We start from the raw sequence: 16,927 nt of genomic DNA, 5'->3' as shown, positions 1-16,927 counted from the left end.
AGCAAAGATCAATATGCAAGTACAACTAGGCTATTGGCAGGAAGGAAGGAGGTTAAATAGTTCATCCGTTATCACTGACAACACATCAGGTTGATCAAAGAGCCTTTAAGTTTTGACACAGGAGAGGATGAATCGCTTTGTCACCTTACAAAGGCACAGAACAGAGGGCTTCTGGTTTCTTGACTGACCAGTACTCAGAGTCAATCAACTTGTTGTCTCAGCAATATTTTTCATTTACTCCTGTTTTCTTTGTTTTGTAAACATTCCCTATGGTCAGAGAGCAGGCTGTCACATAACCAGTGAGCACTGGTCCTTTTTGGCAAGTCCTCGCCAAGCTACAAGTCAAACTCAGTCTGGTGAAACAGTCAGAACTGAAGGAAAAGGACAGAACTGAAGAAACAGGATCAATTTTTAGGGCAAGGAGCAGGTCAAAAACTAGACAGGAGCTGGCAGAAGATGCAAAAGCAGAGTTAGCTGTACTGGTCCATAAGGGTGGGGGGAAACCCTCCAAAATCCAGAGTTGGGCAATACCTTTACTGGGACTAACCAAAATGTCTCAAAAGTTTGACATCTGGTAAGTTGTTATACAAAGGAGGGGTGGGAGGAGGAAAAAACAAAGTAGAAAAGCTAGGCTGTTGTTAGCTACCAGTTGATGGGGTTGGAAAGGCATTTTACTCATATCTGTGTGCCGTATCTGAGCAATGCAGGATTTCTGCCTTCCTCGCAACAATCTTGTTAAGTCTATGGCTTAACTACATTGGTCCATATTTCTGGCATAACCTCTCGCTGAGGGCAATTGGAGGCCTCCCGCAGGAGTAAGCAGAGACGGATTCCCTTGCTCCTCACTGGTATAAGGGTAATAATTCAAGGCCCCATCCCAGTTTGACAGCTGCCACATCTGCCATACCCCCAAATTAAAGTACAGGACCATGGTATCAGTTTGTGAAGTGGTGAGCCCAAGGTTCCTACTACTCCCAACTGTTAAGTTGTGGGTGAACATATCAGACGACACAGCAATTCTTCAAACAGCTCTTGTTTATTCACAGGCCAGGACAGAACTGAACTGAACTGAAGGCCTCAGTCAGCCTGCTTATATAGAGCTCCAGTCCACGTTACTGTAACAACTTTCTAAAACTATCCAATCACTGAACATCACTTTCGATCCTTCATTTGCATAACTATCTACAGTATCCATCCAATCACTGAACGTCACTTTCGATCCCTTATTCGCATAACTATCTACAGTATCCCCCTACTGGTCCAGGATGAGAACTTCAGTACATAACACCAACAATGTTTTTCTAGCGTGTTAGTGTGGTTGTGCCAGTTCAGTAGTTATAGACTGCCTGAGGACTAGAACCTTGTCTAATGCCTAGGCAAACAATGTGACCAGCAGCCAATAAAATGTTTTGGCCATTTGTACCCCGTTTCAGCATATTGCTCCTTCACCTGCCACCCCACTCCAAACTGCTGCTGCAAACTGCGTTATAGTAGGAACATCTTCAGGGCGAAAGAGGCCTGACTATTTCTCCCCGTTGCCAATTTAGTTCCAGGTACTTCTTTTCCTTTTACATTAAAAAACAAACCCCGTCGGTTCCTTTTTTGTATTCTCTTTTTGACGGCCTTTGCATTTAATTGCCACATGACTATGCAATGCGCATGTCAACACGCTGTAATCTAGAATGGTTGCGCCTTCTGCATATCCTCAGAAGGCAGTTTAAGGCAGACAGTGGCAGCATTTCGACACATCTTGTGATTTCTCCGGAGGCCCCACAAGAAATTAGGTATAAGTCATACCTGTAAATTCCTTTTTGCACCGGTCTCTGACGCTTTCCTCCAAGCCTTCAAGTTGTGATTTAATTTTTTCGTATTCTCGTTCTGCTTGTTCGCTTTGCCGTCTATAAGGAATAGAAACAGAGAGTACAGAAAAGTTACAGGCTGTAAAAATAAATCATTTTACAACACAGCCATGCAAAAGGCCAGAGGGATCTTCCGAAGCGCAGTCTTTTTCCTCCTGATCTTTTAAAACCGAGAAGGCAGAGGGGTGGGGGAGAAGAAAAGAAAACAATAGGCTGAAATTTAAGCTGGCACAAAATTAACAAGGCTCTATTGATTTTACTGCAGCCAGGATTGTTTAAAAATTTACCTCAAAGAATGGATTTTATTCAAAAGAAAACTATTAACTGTTGAATGAAGTTGAGTAATAATTGCTGCTGGCCTATTCCACAGTTGTTTATGAACCTGGACTAATGGCTGCGTACTTTATCAATACCGTTCTTAATGCTCAGGTTAGTTGCAGCCTTTCAACATTAGTCATGTGCAAGTTTCAATTTAAATCTCATTGCTGTAACAAGCACTCAGATTACCCTCTACACAGTTTTTCCCTCCTGAATATGTTTTTCTAACACGTATTCTTTCAGAAGGGAAACACACAATTTCGAGCATGGGGGATTAGTTGTGAACAAGAAACACTTGGAGTATCCTGTAGGGTGCAAATGTGTTCAGACACTGAACAGAAACAGAACCTGTGGAGTTTTCAGTTGTGTGACTCATATTCTGGGTTTCTGCAATCGAAACAGATTTGATAACCTCCACTCATTTTTCTGGTCTTTCGTAAGATAACTCAGATATAAAACAATGCTTCTCCTTGCAAAAATATACATTATAAACATCTCAGAGTTCAGCATAGATCCCCCCCCAGGAAAGATTCCTGAATACAGGTGGTAGGAACCTAAACATCCTAATCCTTTCCTACAAAAATATACCTGTATTTTGCATTCCAAAGTCACCCATTTTCTTCCATGTTGTTGTTCTCTGAAGACAGATATAATGACCCTTTGTTGTTTTCAATACCATTTTAGAAAGTCTCATCTGCCTTTGCTTTGACTAAAGATATACAATACATACCCACCTCCCATCATGACATGTACAGAAAATGCACAGTAAACCAATCATCTTAATATTTAGAAACCTTCAAAAACTGGCAGAAAGAAATGCTAACCACATCTATGTTCCCCACATCCTGCTTAGAATATATCTTTGATTGCACATATGTATAGCTCCAAGACATAGGATGATTAGCATCAGTGAGGGTTGAAAAAAAAAAAAAAGCCCTGAAGCAATGTGATATTCTATTTCACACAGAACCGCATGTGTGAACACTGGGAATCATCACAAATAATTGTCTTCATATTTCTCTTAACCATCAGCTTTTGCCTCCGGCATTTCAATACTATCTGATGACTGATAACCACATCTTACCTGTAGCAGAAGATTGAGATGATGATAATAGCCACCATGGGAATTAATACCAATGGCAAGATCAAGCCTAGTGGTATGTCACTCACTTGGGTATACTCAACTCTTCCTAGGATCCATTCTTTGAAGCCAAATTTCACCTAGATAAATGAGTGCACTTTGTAAGTTAATAATCAGCATGATTTTATTATGCATTGTGATGTTTTAGATCTATGCCCCTTTGTTCCCCAGCCCCTGGAACAACTGAGCTTATGTTCCCAGATATATCCAAAGAGTATAATATATTCAAATGTAGAATAGATAAAGTCCAACCTTAAACAGTATTATGAGTGCCAAGTTAACTTGCTTATCCTAACCACGTCTACTCAGAAGTAAGTTCTACTGAATACAATGGGGTGTTTACCCCCAGGTAAATGGGGTGAGGTTTGCAGCCTAATTAATTAATCCTTACTATATGCTAACAATTCAAAATCATCAAAATGGGAGAGGATGAAGGCAGGCCAGTGGGTAAGGATAGCTACAAACACAAACCACAGTGAAGGGCTTGCCCAGCATAAAACATCAGGTTTAATTAGAAATTTCTACCCCACCTTTCAGGCTTAAAGGGACACCTAAAGTGGCTTCTAAATTAAAACATGGAAATAAAATAACAGTAACACCAATACAACCAAAATCAGGAGCATAACGTTGATGACAACAGCAGCAAGGGGAGAGAGAATGATAGAGGTCAAAATAAAATAAGACAAAACTACAGTAGGAGATTATAAACATAGGGAAGATTAAAAGCATGCAAATAATAAAAGAGTGTCTTTATATTCTCCCCCCAAAAAGGAAGCTAACTGGACCTCTCTAGGGAAGGGGGTTCTGCCAGCGACTGACTGCCTTTAAGAAGGCCTGCTCCTGCATCGCTGCCAACTGAAAGCGGAGCAAGGCCTCAGGTGGGTGTGCAGGTTTAGTTAGTCCTTCACTTAGTATTACCCTACCTAAATCTGACTGCAGCCTACAAAGCTTTCAAGTCTATAAAGTTGCAAAACTTAACCCAGATTTAAATACTAAATACACAATCAAAATCAAACACAAAACCAGCAACAAAATTATGAGATCAATCCAAACGTTTTAAAAAACAAATGTATGTTGACTAGACATCTAAAAGACAATAGCAAGGGGATCTGGTCACTCCTGCACACCAGGAGTAAGAGGTAAAGGACCCTTGGACAGTCCAGTCCAGTCCAAGGCGACTGTTTTTCAGGCTGAGGGAGCTGGCGTTTCGCCACAGACAGCTTTCCGGGTCATGTGGCCAGCATGACTAAATGGCTTCTGGTGCAACGGAACACCCTAACAAAAACCAGGGAGCTCGGAAACGCCACTTACCTTCCCACTGCAGCGGTACCTATTTATCTACTTGCACTGGCATGATTTCGAACTGCTAGGTTGGCAGGAACTGGGACAGAGAAACAGGAGCTCACCCTGTTGTGCGGGTTTGAACTGCTGAGCTTCTGATCAGCAAGCCCAGGAGGCTCGGTGGTTTATACCACGGCACCACCCATGTCCCAATACACCAGGAGTAGCAACATGGGGCCTTCTAGATGTTATTGGACTCCATCTTCATTAGCCTGCAGCCATCATGACTAATGGTCAGGGATGCTGAGAGTTAACTGACCACAAGCATCCTCAAGGCTCCACACTGACTACGTCTGCTGTAAACATTAAGCTGTGGCACTGTATATCAGATGGATTGAAATGTGTTTTTATTGTTTTAACTTCGTAATTTTCTTTTTGGATACCACCACAATATTTGTGAATGGTGAGTGGTTTATAACTTCTTTCTTTAAATAAATAAGACCGCAGTTCCCTGGGGTGCATTTCCCAGATCTCATGTTTCACTGACTCCTCCAAAAGTACTGCTTCCTTAAGCAGCTGCTTGGGGTTGATTGCGCTGGTAGGGTGGTCCTGAATCTAGACCAGAGTTTCCCAAACTTGGGTCTCCTCTCCAGCTGTTTTTGGACTACAACTCCCATCATTGCTATCAAGAACAGTGGTCAGGGATGATGGGAATTGTAGTCCAAAAGCTGCTGGAGACCCAAGTTTGGGAAGCACTGATCTAGATCGATGCACATTTCAGTACCAGTACAGCCTAGGCCTTAGCAAAAGAAAGCTAACGCTTGCTTTCACACATTCTGTTTCTAGATAAGGAGTGGCAAACGGGAGAATGGTTTTCTTCTGCCCGTGCTCTTTGGAAGCACAAATCATGCGTAAAAGAAGGCTCTTTATTATTGCCACTTCAAAACAAGATGCCCTCTGTGCCGCACACCTTATATGTGTTGTTAAAAAGACAGATAAATGTGACCTACGCTGAATTCTGGCAGGTTATTAACCGTATCTCTCTTCTGCCTTCTCTTGGGTGGGGGCTGCACTTCAGGTGGCTCACAGTACAAATCGTTCTCCGTCAGGGTTTTGATGACGCAGGGCTCCTCTCCCACGAATGCTCGCGCCTCTTCCAACGTCATAGCTTTGTTGAGATTACTGCCCTAGACAGAAACACAGAAACACTAAGCCATCTTAGCTATCAACTCGCTTTGTGGTGTCTGGGAGCGGAGGGGAGGAGAGGGAAGGAAAAGGATAAAAGCTTTCATGATTAATACATTCATGTTTCGCACAGTTCCATCTGAAAACCAAACAGCTGGATTTGATATCTATGTGGAAGAGGAAATACCCTCAGGGTAGCTGATGTTCTGAGGCAAATCTGTAAGCCTTGTTCATGGAAGCTGTTCCTGCAGGGCAACGAGAGTGCCGGCCTAGATTTACAATATCCAATATCATCCCCTGGTGGCAACAGGGGGTATAAATAAGGTCAAAGAATGTCAGGAGAACTTGCTGATAAGGACTCAATTCTTGATTTCAGAAAGAGGAAACCTCACTGACAGGAAACCTTTAGAGGCATATGTCAGCAGGCAAAGACAGGTCTCCCCCACCCCTAAGTAGCACAAAAAAAGGAATTTATGCTCCCCACATTCAGACAAAACTAGTCTTTGAAAACAGTGTTTGGAATTATTCCAGTCAACCGTTTGCATCGGGTTAACACAATTAGGAAAGAAAGCGCCAAATGCAAATACGAAAGGGCAAAGCACACTGGGAGAGGTCATTTTCCTGACACACTTACCTTTGCATGAATAAGTTTATTGACTTGTTTTTTGACACCGTCAGTGAAGTTTTCAAAGGTTGGATCAGCAACATATTGAAAGTCTTTTCCCACCTGATGACCATCCATTTGGAGAAGCACAGTAATTCTGTAATTTTCTGGGTCCTCCAGGACGGGTGGTGATAAGAAGACTAGGGTGGTGTCATTGATCTTTGAGATGGTTTTTCCTTCAAACTAAACAAACAAACAAACAAACAAACAAACAAACAAACAAACAAGTATTGGTATCACGGGTAGGTAATTTTTTACGTTTTTTCTTTATCCTTCCCTCCTTCTTTGTCTCACACATATACAAGTGAATTCAATGTGCAAGCTGTCACCTCTCTCTTGCAATCTCATATGCTTTAGTCTTTTTTTGAAAGTTGGTATTTTTGCTACTGCAGCACTGGTAATTCATCTCTGTGTCTATCGAATTGGTAAAAAACATGAGCTACTTCACATGCATTGTTTTAGGATGGATGATCATAGGTGTATCCCAGTGTATAAACAGTGCATTTCTGAATACTAAGTTTAACTGGACTCCATTCATGCCATCTTTGACACAATTAATTTTGCTAATCATTTTTACACCATAAACTGGGAATTTCACTTGTAGTTTTATGCAGTGTCAGTGCTTCTTCCAAATTAACCTTTGCATACTAATGTGTGAGTTTACTGCATGGGTAGGCAAACTAAGGCCCGGGGGCCAGATCCATCCCAATCGCCTTCTAAATCTGGCCTGCGGACGGTCCAAGAATCAGTGTGTTTTTACATAAGTAGAATGTGTCCTTTTATTTAAAATGCATCTCTGGGTTATTTGTGGGACATAGGAATATGTTCATCCCCCCCAAAAATATAGCCCGGCCCCCCACAAGGTCTGAGGGACTGTGGACTGGCCCCCAGCTGAAAATGTTTGCTGGCCCCTGGTTTACTGCATATCAGATCATGTTATATAGGGGCTCATACAGGGGGGAAAAACTATTCAAAACATTAAAATTACAATTAAGAATGTGAATAAAACAGGAAAAAAAGCAGCAACAGCACAAAGATCTAAAATCCCCTTGGTTTCTTTAACACATTTCCAGCTGGGCAAGAAAACTATTCCCGCCTTGGAGCGGGTACAGCAAAATTCCTTTTTATAGGAATTACCGTATTTTTCACTCTATAAGACGCACCAGACCACAAGAAGCACCTAGTTTTTGGAGGAGGAAAACAAGAAAAAAAATATTCTGAATCTCAGAAGCCAGAACAGCAAGAGGGATCGCTGCGCAGTGAAAGCAGCAATCCCTCCTGCTGTTCTGGCTTCTGGGATAGCTGCGCAGCCTGCATTCGCTCCATAAGACGCACACACATTTCCCCTTACTTTTTAGGAAGGAAAAAGTGAGTCTTATAGAGCAAAAAATACGGTAATAGGAGGGAAATGGAGGGGAAATCTGCAAGAGTACCACATAAACATTTTCCTTCGCTTCCTCCCTGATTGGTGTGAGCCCTGCAGGGCTTGGACATGGCAGTTTGTGCCCCACGGACTCACCCTCTTCCAATTATGCCACTCAAAACCTATTAATTAAATCCTAACGTTCTTGACCAACTACTGAATCCACTAAAACTAACAAAGAGAAATTTCAAGGGTTTTTGGATTAGGTACAGTTTCAGTATGAACCGACTGGGACCCTGTGTCTCTTCCATGAGAGCTCTGGAGGGTAGCAGCATGAGAATGAGCCTGTGATCTTTGGATGCAGGGTGCCATAGAAATTTAATAAATGAATAAAATACTGCCCATACTGTATTTCTGTACAAAGGAGAGACGATGGTTACCTTTTGTACCTCCTCTGTCTGCCTCTTCCTCCTCTTCCTTGATGATCTCTCGACAAAAGGCTTAAATATAACTTTCACAGAGAAATGCTGGATAATATCAAAACCAGCTCCAACGACAGTAATATTTCGGCCTCCGCTAAAATATAAAAGCACAAATAAAACCATGTATCCCACTGTTCTCCCAATGTCTACTCAGAGTAGACTTGGTGAAGTTCAATTTTAAATGGGTTCATTAATGGGTCTTTCCTGGAGTAGGGTTAAGTTGACTGTAACCCTTAATCTGTTTCAAGTGGAGTAGGAAGAAAGTCATGAACATCTTATTAATTTGATACATTATTCTTAAACAAAAGAGAGCTCTGCCTTTCTTGATGGTGATGACTTCTGTTTTAGAAGAAATATACAATTATGCTACATTTATTGTGATTGCTTAGACCCAGGATACTTGTTATCTAATAATTACATTGAAAGCAGAGAGGGGGGAAACCTTATAATTTCAGCTCATTAAAGTTGAAGACATTATTTTCCTACAAAAGAAATATTTCATTACCTGCAAATGCTGACTTCAGGTGTGATCTTGCTAACTGTAGGGTTTTCACTGTAGGTAAACGGTTCGTTTTCTATCCTTCTTTCATTGCTTCCATGCCGTACTGTTACAGGAACAGGCCCTTCCTTGCTATTTGGTCCAGTAACGCAAACTATTTCTTGCCCAAATGTGATACTAAATTAAGAAAAAAGGAGAGAGGAAAATCACATCAAGACTGACTTCTACAACCTCCCGAACCCCAGCCCACAGGAAAACGACATCTTCATTTCCTCAAGTGACACAGAGAATACCAGCATTATTTAGTCTAACATTTAGAATATTAAAATGGGGTTACATTCAATATAATGTGCTGACCTTTAAAGCCCTAAACGGCCTCGGTCCAGTATACCTGAAGGAGCGTCTCCACCCCCATCGTTCAGCACGGACACTGAGGTCCAGGGCCGAGGGCCTTCTGGCGGTTCCCTCACTGTGAGAAGCCAAGTTACAGGGAACCAGGCAGAGGGCCTTCTCAGTGGTGGCGCCCGCCTTGTGGAATGCCCTCCCATCAGATGTCAAGGAAATAAGCAGCTATCCTATTTTTAAAAGACATCTGAAGACAGCCCTGTTTAGGGAACTTTTTAATATTTAATGCTGTATTGTTTTTAACACTCGATTGGGAGCCGCCCAAAGTGGCTGGGGAAACTCAGCCAGATGGGCGGGGTATAAATAATAAATTATCAATTATTATTATTATTATTATGGCTACATTAGAGAAACAGTGAATGTGTATAAGCATGAACATATGAGAAACCAAGTTCACTAACATCCAATGCAAATACAGTGGTACCTCGGGTTAAGTACTTAATTCGTTCTGGAGGTCCGTTCTTAACCTGAAACTGTTCTTAACCTGAAGCACCACTTTAGCTAATGGGGCCTCCTGCTGCTGCCGCGCCGCCAGAGCACGATTTCTGTTCTCACCCTGAAGCAAATTTCTTAACCCGAGGTACTATTACTGGGTTAGCAGAGTCTGTAACCTGAAGCGTCTGTAACCTGAAGCATCTGTAACCCAAGGTACCACTGTATCCCTTTGTGCTGGGTATCTGGGAAGGGGGAGAAGGGGGACGTCAGGAGAGCAAAGGAGTGATATGAGCATGATTAATTGACTCTGGGCTTATAGCTCAGCCATGCCCCCCCAATAGATAGCTCTTCAGATACCTTTGCTCAGGGTAGTACTTTTGTTTCATTTTCAATGTCACAAGCAGCTGGGACATCATTGGTAAGAGACCACAGTCAGGGTTGGTCTCTCCCCAAATGAACCCATGGGGGAATCTCCTTAAGGGGCCTGGTGCATATGAGTTAACAGCCCAACCCATCGTGAGACTATGCCAACTCTATCCCCGGGCTGTTGCTGTTGGGCTGCCAGAGTGGTCCTTCAAGCCAGTCTTCTTCCAAAGTCCCTTAACATGTGGGCTGCAGGTTCTGCTGCCAGGACACAGACATTCGACAATATTGGAGTGTCCCTGCCCAGATAAGGACAAATTCGTGGAGGTTAGTTTTGGACTGTTTTGACCTAATGCTTTGTATGACTTTCATCTTTCCCTGATGTCCCATTCAGATGTTTGAGGACCACCTTCACTTTAAGGTTCTAAAACAAAATGCTATGGAAGCTTGCCTATTTTTAAGTGAGATCTCTAGCCAAGGGGATCTGAGTGTTGACGTATTTTACCAAGTAAGCGCAAAAGCAAAGGAAGTCCTGCTTTCACTCTTCTATATACTTCTTTATGCCTCAATTAGCTTCATTTCTCTCCAATAATTTCATGTCAGTCGTAGACAACCCTACCCTCCACAGCCAAAACAAATACAAGGAAAGTGCAATAGTAAAGCCCTATTTAAGTCATCAGAGTAACAGAACGAACACGACACTTGCAGACAACACTATATGCAGCTTCTGTACAAATTACCCATTTCCCTTGTCTTTTGACTGTAACATTTAAGGTGATCTTCACAAATTTAAAGCACTTTTCTAGCTCTGTTGCTCAGAGCACTGCAATCTGGTACATGTTTTCAGTGTTAGGTGCTGACTTGTCCGTATCTGTTCACATGCTTCCTGAAATGCTATTTGGCACTCTAATGGCAATGCAACAATACTACCCCATTAGAACCTATCACAACAATTGCACTTCACATTTTACTGTGCTAACCGTGTACTAGTCATCGATGGTTCAGACCATGCCTTCTCAAGAAGGGTCACAATCCACGCTACATAAAAAGGAACAACCTAATGTATACTGCTCATGTCTTCTTCAAAGTTTGGTGATGAATAATAATCCAATAAAGGCTGATTCCATGAATATCTCTCAACTAAGACTAAAATCACAGTGGCAGCTTTTAGCTCAGTTGGTTAGAGCGTGGTGCTGATAACACCAAGGTTGCAGGTTTGATTCCTGTATGGGACAGCTGAATATTCCTGCAGTGTTGGGGTTTCTTCATATGCACGTTGTCCAGGATATTATCACTGGGGTGAGGCGACTGAAAGAATCATTAGTAATGTTTTGTGGAACAATGCCCACATGGCGAATCAAGTATGAGCTATGAACCTTAGCTGAGTGTGCCCCTATTAAAATATATTCGTGGGAAAGGAGGATAATGTGAGAATGACCCCTCTGAGGATTGATCTTCTGAGAGCTGTTCATCTAAGTGGCTGCTTGATTCTAAAGTCATATAGTGTGGACAAAATCAGTGTGAACTCACACTAATTCAATTTAGATAAAGAGAGAGAAAATTTTAAGTTTCCGTTGCGTCATCAGGATGTGCGGAAAACAGTCCATGGGGAAAACAATTTAGGTGGGGCTAGGGTAATTCAGAGGACGTTAAGATGGCTGAAAGTTCTTCTGGCAGAGGTTAGAAATCTGCAATATAGATGGCATGGCCACACCCAAGAGAGGAAAGGCAGCTTTATAAGTCCTTATACTTACACTTGACAGGGTACATTATCGAGGTAAACTTGAACATCTTGAATAGAGCCAGTGTCCAGGTTTGTGCCACTGATAGTTAGGAAAGTCCCTCCAGCTTTGGTACCAATTTGAGGACTTATTCCTGTAGGTTCAGGATCCTGTCATGAAGAAGTCAAAAACTGGTTAAATTCACTTTTTACTCTCACAAAGGCACTTTTCTAGGTTTGGAAATACTACCATGAGAAAAAAAATGGACCAGGGAAGAAGAAATGAAAGAGATTATGAACCAACTTCTATTTAAAGCTTACACTACTCTAAGCTGCTATTGATTTCAAGGCCTAAGCTACAACATAATGGATTAGCTGCCTGTTCATTTTTTGAGGATTTCATTTTGGGCTTACTGTTTTCAGTCATGGTTTCAGTGCTTCTTCCTCACACTTTCCTGGAATATAACTGTTATCAATGACAGGAGCAACAAAGCAAGGCCCGCAGCGTTGTGAGGCAATGTGAAAGCAACCGGTTTTGATATTTGCACAGAAAGCAACTGTCCCCTCCTATCCTCTGTGGGAAGTTGGCTAATTTGGAAAGTATCGCTTAAAACAGGTCTGCAAAACTTGTGATAGTCTTGAGTCAAATATAGCCCAACACAAGCCTGATAAACTTCCTGCCTGGTGCTGCAAATGTGGGAAGTTGGAAGTGGCAGGCCACATTAAATAGGTGGCAGCCTGCATTCAACTCGGTGACATGCTGTGTAGGAGACTTGACATAGCAAGGGGCTTAGCAATGCTGTGAAAACGTACTGTTCTATGGTTCTGGGACCACCCAAAATTTGCTGCAAGCTCACCTACTATCAAGGCTTAAAAATTGTAACCTAAATATACCCTGTGCCTGATTGCACAGGGCCAAATCACAAAGGCCAAATCCAGGGGCGTCTTACCCATAGAGGCTAGTGGCACAGGGCGCCAGGGCATCAAGTTCTGGAGGGCGCCAGGGAAGAGGTGAAGGCTGGACGCGACGCCTCCCGGTATCAGCTCGCCGCCTGCACTGAAGCAGCACTGCGCCCGGAGCCTCCATCATCTGCCATGGCCGCTATGGCAAGAAGTGTGCAACTGAGCCAGGAGGTGCCCTGTTTAGCCTCCGCCTCTTCCCTGCTGGAGGAGCTGCCCTCCAGCTGCTGCCCCCTCCTCCAGCCTTGCCAGCAGTCAGTGCCGTCCTCCCTTTTCGACAACTCTGGGAAACGGAGGGGGGGGTGGGGAAGCTTTGCACCATGGCACTAGATATGCTTAAGACGGCCCTGGCCAAAACACATTGCAAAGGCCAAATCACACCAACGGTTTTTTAGAAGTGCAAAAGCCTTTTGTAAAATTAACATCTCCCATATTTTGCAATGTATCTTAGCAGAGTATTAATTGGTTCTATAGCTCGTCTTCTGAAAACATGATGCAATTAGGCATAATGCTATCTCGCTTTATCTGCTTTACACTTTCACGAGCCAGTCTAATCAACTTCAAACAATTAATTCAAAACTTATTCCTCTTCTGTTGTTGTTGTTGTTTTATATAGCCCTCTCCCAAATTTCGACTAATTGGAACTAACTTCAGCCTTGCCCACAACCCTATCTTCTGTTGTCAGTTCCTGCATGCCTTTTATTCACCAAATTTATCAAAACTTTTATTTAATAGCTGGAATATCACACACACCACAATCCTGTGTATGTTTACTTAGAAGTAAGCTCCGGGGCAGCCTTAATGTCTCAGTGTTTAAGAACTGTCAAAGTCTTTTCATTTGGAAATGGAATTATGTATGCAGCCTTCAGAATTCAGAGCACCTAATTTAAGAAGAGGCAGACAGCTGCATAAGATTAAAATCCTTGCTCATTTTTACAAAAATGTCAATACCAGGCATCCTACAATATTGGTTTAGGGGTAAAGATAGTCTATGTATGTAGAAATGTGCAACTTTTAGGAGATGTTTTTAGATGCTCTTGCAGGAGACACAAGCTTTACATCGTAAAAACTTGAGGGAAACTGGAATGCAATACCACGGAAACACAAATGACATCCTTTATGCAAATGCAAGGGAGAGGTGTTTACAAATGTCTCTGTAAGTCCTTATCAATAGCTTACAACCAGCAAGACATCTTGGGGGTAAAGAACTGAATTGCACAAGAGAAACCAGATTCAAACCCTGACTTCATCATGATGTTCACCAAGAGACCTTAGATCAGTCATAGTACTTGCTCTCAGTCAAGCTACCTCATCACAGGGGTGTGGTGAGGATAACATCGGATAACTCCTCAAGTATGCAGTTTTGAGGTCTGGGAAGGAAGAGATGGGAGCAACACTAAGGCTGCTATATCTCAAAAAGCAAAAACCAGGACACTCACATAATTGTTGAGCTTTTTAGGAAAACCTGAAAGATCCAGGGCAAAGCACCACCTTTCTGAAATCCCCTCCCCCCCATGTCAATTCCGATCCCATAAACTATAAGGATCATAAAGAATACAAGTTGACCCAAGCAAGAAAAACAGGGAAGGGCACCTTCATTACATATCTTTAGGTGCCAGGCAGAAATGTTTCTCTATAATCTTTGGCTGATTAACATCTTATTAACATCCTATGTTTTTTTTAAAAAATGTGCTTGCGGGAGGGGGGTTATTGTTTTGTTTTTGTTTTACATTCTTGTTTTGTATTTTTATGTTGTGAACTGCCCTGAGGTCTTCGGATGAAGGGTGGTATGCAAAATTAATAAATAGTAAGAATAATAATGGTAACAACAACAACAACAACAACTGGAACACACTCATAAAAGCACTAATTTTTCAGAAGCCCAGGGAAGCAGCACTCTCTGCAGAATACATTTAATGTTCAGCCGGATTGCCCTAGAATGGAACTCAATGCGCTGCAGTGCAAGTCGCAATGATTAACATTTTGCTTTGATATTCAAGAGTACAGCACTCTTATATAAAGCCTAAGGAGCTCTTTTCAATTTTTAATTGTATGTCAGATGGTATTTACTCCCACACTAGAAGCCTGCATTGTCTGTGTGTGTCTTCAAAAACCATGTTTTCAAAAACTATCGCATGTTGTTGCTGTCTCGTTTTTCCTTGCAGCTCCCAGAAAAGAGGCAGCAACCCTAGAAGAATGAACTGAGGCGCATGCCACGTGAGCTTCTCTTGCACCAGTCCAGCAATGAAATGAACAGAAACACTGATAACTGAGAGTGGGAAACATAGATCTAATGCAAAGTCCAGAGGGAGCCCTGTGGAATACAGGGTTACATGTATATGTGAGAGCTGTTGCTACGTGTCACCGCTGTTATCGATGTGGCTCCCCCTCCCATCTTACTCTTCTAACCCAGAGTATATACCAGCTTCCTCAAAACAGCTGTTAATCAGAAGGTTGGTGGTTCGAGCCCCGTCCCTCAGAGATGTCTGTGGACAGGATTCCTGCACTGCAGGGAGTTAGACTAGACGACCCTCGGGGTCTTTTCAAACTCTAAAATAATCTATGATTCTATGAATTCAGCGGCGAGAGCAGGTGCATGGACACAAAAGAGTAATGAACTGCCCTTACTACAGAACTGGAAATGCATACCCCATGCACACATGTTGTGTGCGCATTAGAGCCAGGGTGTGTACCCACACCTGCTGAGTTAGGTCGAATAGTTGTAGTCACTTGGATATAAATACAGTGGTGCCTCGCACGACAAAAAGAATCCGTTCTGTGATTCTCTTCGTCTAGCGGTTTTTTCGTCTTGCGAAGCAAGCCCATTGAAGGATTAGCGGATTAGCGCTATTAGCGGCTTATCTGCTGATCGGATCAGCTGATAAGCGGCTTAGTGGCTTAGAAAAAGGGGGGGAAGGGGGAAAAAACCAGCAGGAACTCGCAAGACATTGTCGTCTTGCGAAGCAAGCCCATAGGAAATTCGTTTTGCGAAGCACCTCCAAAACGGAAAACTCTTTCGTCTAGCGACTTTTCCGTCTTGCGAGGCATTCGTCTTGCGGGGCACCACTGTACAGAAACTACTTACACAGGATTTCCCCTTCTGAAATCCTGGAAGACCAATCAATGGATCAATGTTCTGATTCCAAATAAGGCAACTTCTTGTGACCCTAACCATGCACATACTAAAAAAAAACTGGTTACAAAAATTATGCGCATGAAAGAGCCCTTTTGCAACATAAAAAGAAGCACGCACATCCTTGTCCTTTTAATATAATCATCTAGTGCTCAGCAAAGCTGCCTCAGCACACCTAATGTTTTCCTTAATGGGCCAATAAAGCAGGCCAATAAAGCAAGTGCTATAAATTTAATGAACGGCGCTTTTTGGAATGAAACTGCACGTTGGGGTTGCATGTGAGGTTTTAAATTTCTTGCTGTTTGGTTAGATAGTGCTGATCTCACAATGAACTAGTTACATCAAGCTGGATTACCAACATCAAACAGTTTCATATAGTTATAGCTAACCAGATGGTGCAAATCTATTCTTAAAAACGGAACAGCAATGTTTCTTGCTTGGGTCAACTTGAGCTGTTATCAGTGATTTGTTCAGTTGGGCCAACGCTGAATATGTAGTTCAGAAAAAAATACTGTCCATAATTTGGCATTAAAGGCTGCTACACATAATTCTGGTTTTGCCAGAAGCAGCTTAGTCATGCTGGCCACATGACCCAGAAAAACTGTCTGCGGACAAACATCGGCTCCCTCGGCCAGTAAAGCGAGATGAGCAGTGCAACCCCAGAGTCGTTCGCGACTGGACTTAACTGTAAGGGTTCTCTACCTTTTTACATATACAGTGGTGCCCCGCAAGACAAATGCCTCGCAAGACGGAAAACTCGCTAGACGAAAGAGTTTTCTGTTTTGGAGGTGCTTCGCAAAACGAATTTCCTATGGGCTTGCTTCGCAAGACGACAATGTCTTGCGAGTTCCTGCTGGTTTTTTTCCCTTCCCCCCCTTTTTCTAAGCCGCTAAGCCGCTTATCAGCTGATCCGATCAGCAGATAAGCCGCTAAAAGCCGCTAATAGCGCTAATCCGCTAATCCGTCAATGGGCTTGCTTCGCAAGACGAAAAAACCGCTAGACGAAGAGAATCACAGAACGGATTCTTTTCGTCTTGCGAGGCACCACTGTAATCTTATTACTTGCAGTGGCTACTCAAAGCTACAGGACATGTGATTATGCATGATCAGCTGCAACAT

At 42.6% G+C, this 16,927-nt stretch overlaps 1 protein-coding gene across 3 annotated transcripts in view; it reads right to left on the bottom strand.

The window, feature by feature from the left end:
- PLXNB2 (plexin B2) overlaps window positions 1–16,927 on the bottom strand; it is a 339,781-nt gene that overhangs the window by 33,500 nt on the left and 289,354 nt on the right. For all 3 annotated transcript variants that reach the window (XM_081211372.1, XM_081211370.1, XM_081211371.1), the window contains exons 18-24: window positions 11,750–11,886; window positions 8,799–8,969; window positions 8,252–8,387; window positions 6,419–6,631; window positions 5,610–5,786; window positions 3,262–3,398; window positions 1,798–1,898 (exon numbers count right to left, since the gene is read on the bottom strand). In XM_081211372.1, coding sequence (XP_081067498.1) covers window positions 1,798–1,898; window positions 3,262–3,398; window positions 5,610–5,786; window positions 6,419–6,631; window positions 8,252–8,387; window positions 8,799–8,969; window positions 11,750–11,886 — 1,072 coding nt within the window. The remainder of the gene's footprint in view (window positions 1–1,797; window positions 1,899–3,261; window positions 3,399–5,609; window positions 5,787–6,418; window positions 6,632–8,251; window positions 8,388–8,798; window positions 8,970–11,749; window positions 11,887–16,927) is intronic.

Source organism: Podarcis bocagei (assembly GCF_964188305.1).
Source record: "Podarcis bocagei genome assembly, chromosome: 10".
NCBI classification, from domain to species: domain Eukaryota; kingdom Metazoa; phylum Chordata; class Lepidosauria; order Squamata; family Lacertidae; genus Podarcis; species Podarcis bocagei.
Note: the sequence above shows the minus strand (reverse complement) of the source record. Positions and strands in the feature narration are given on the sequence as shown.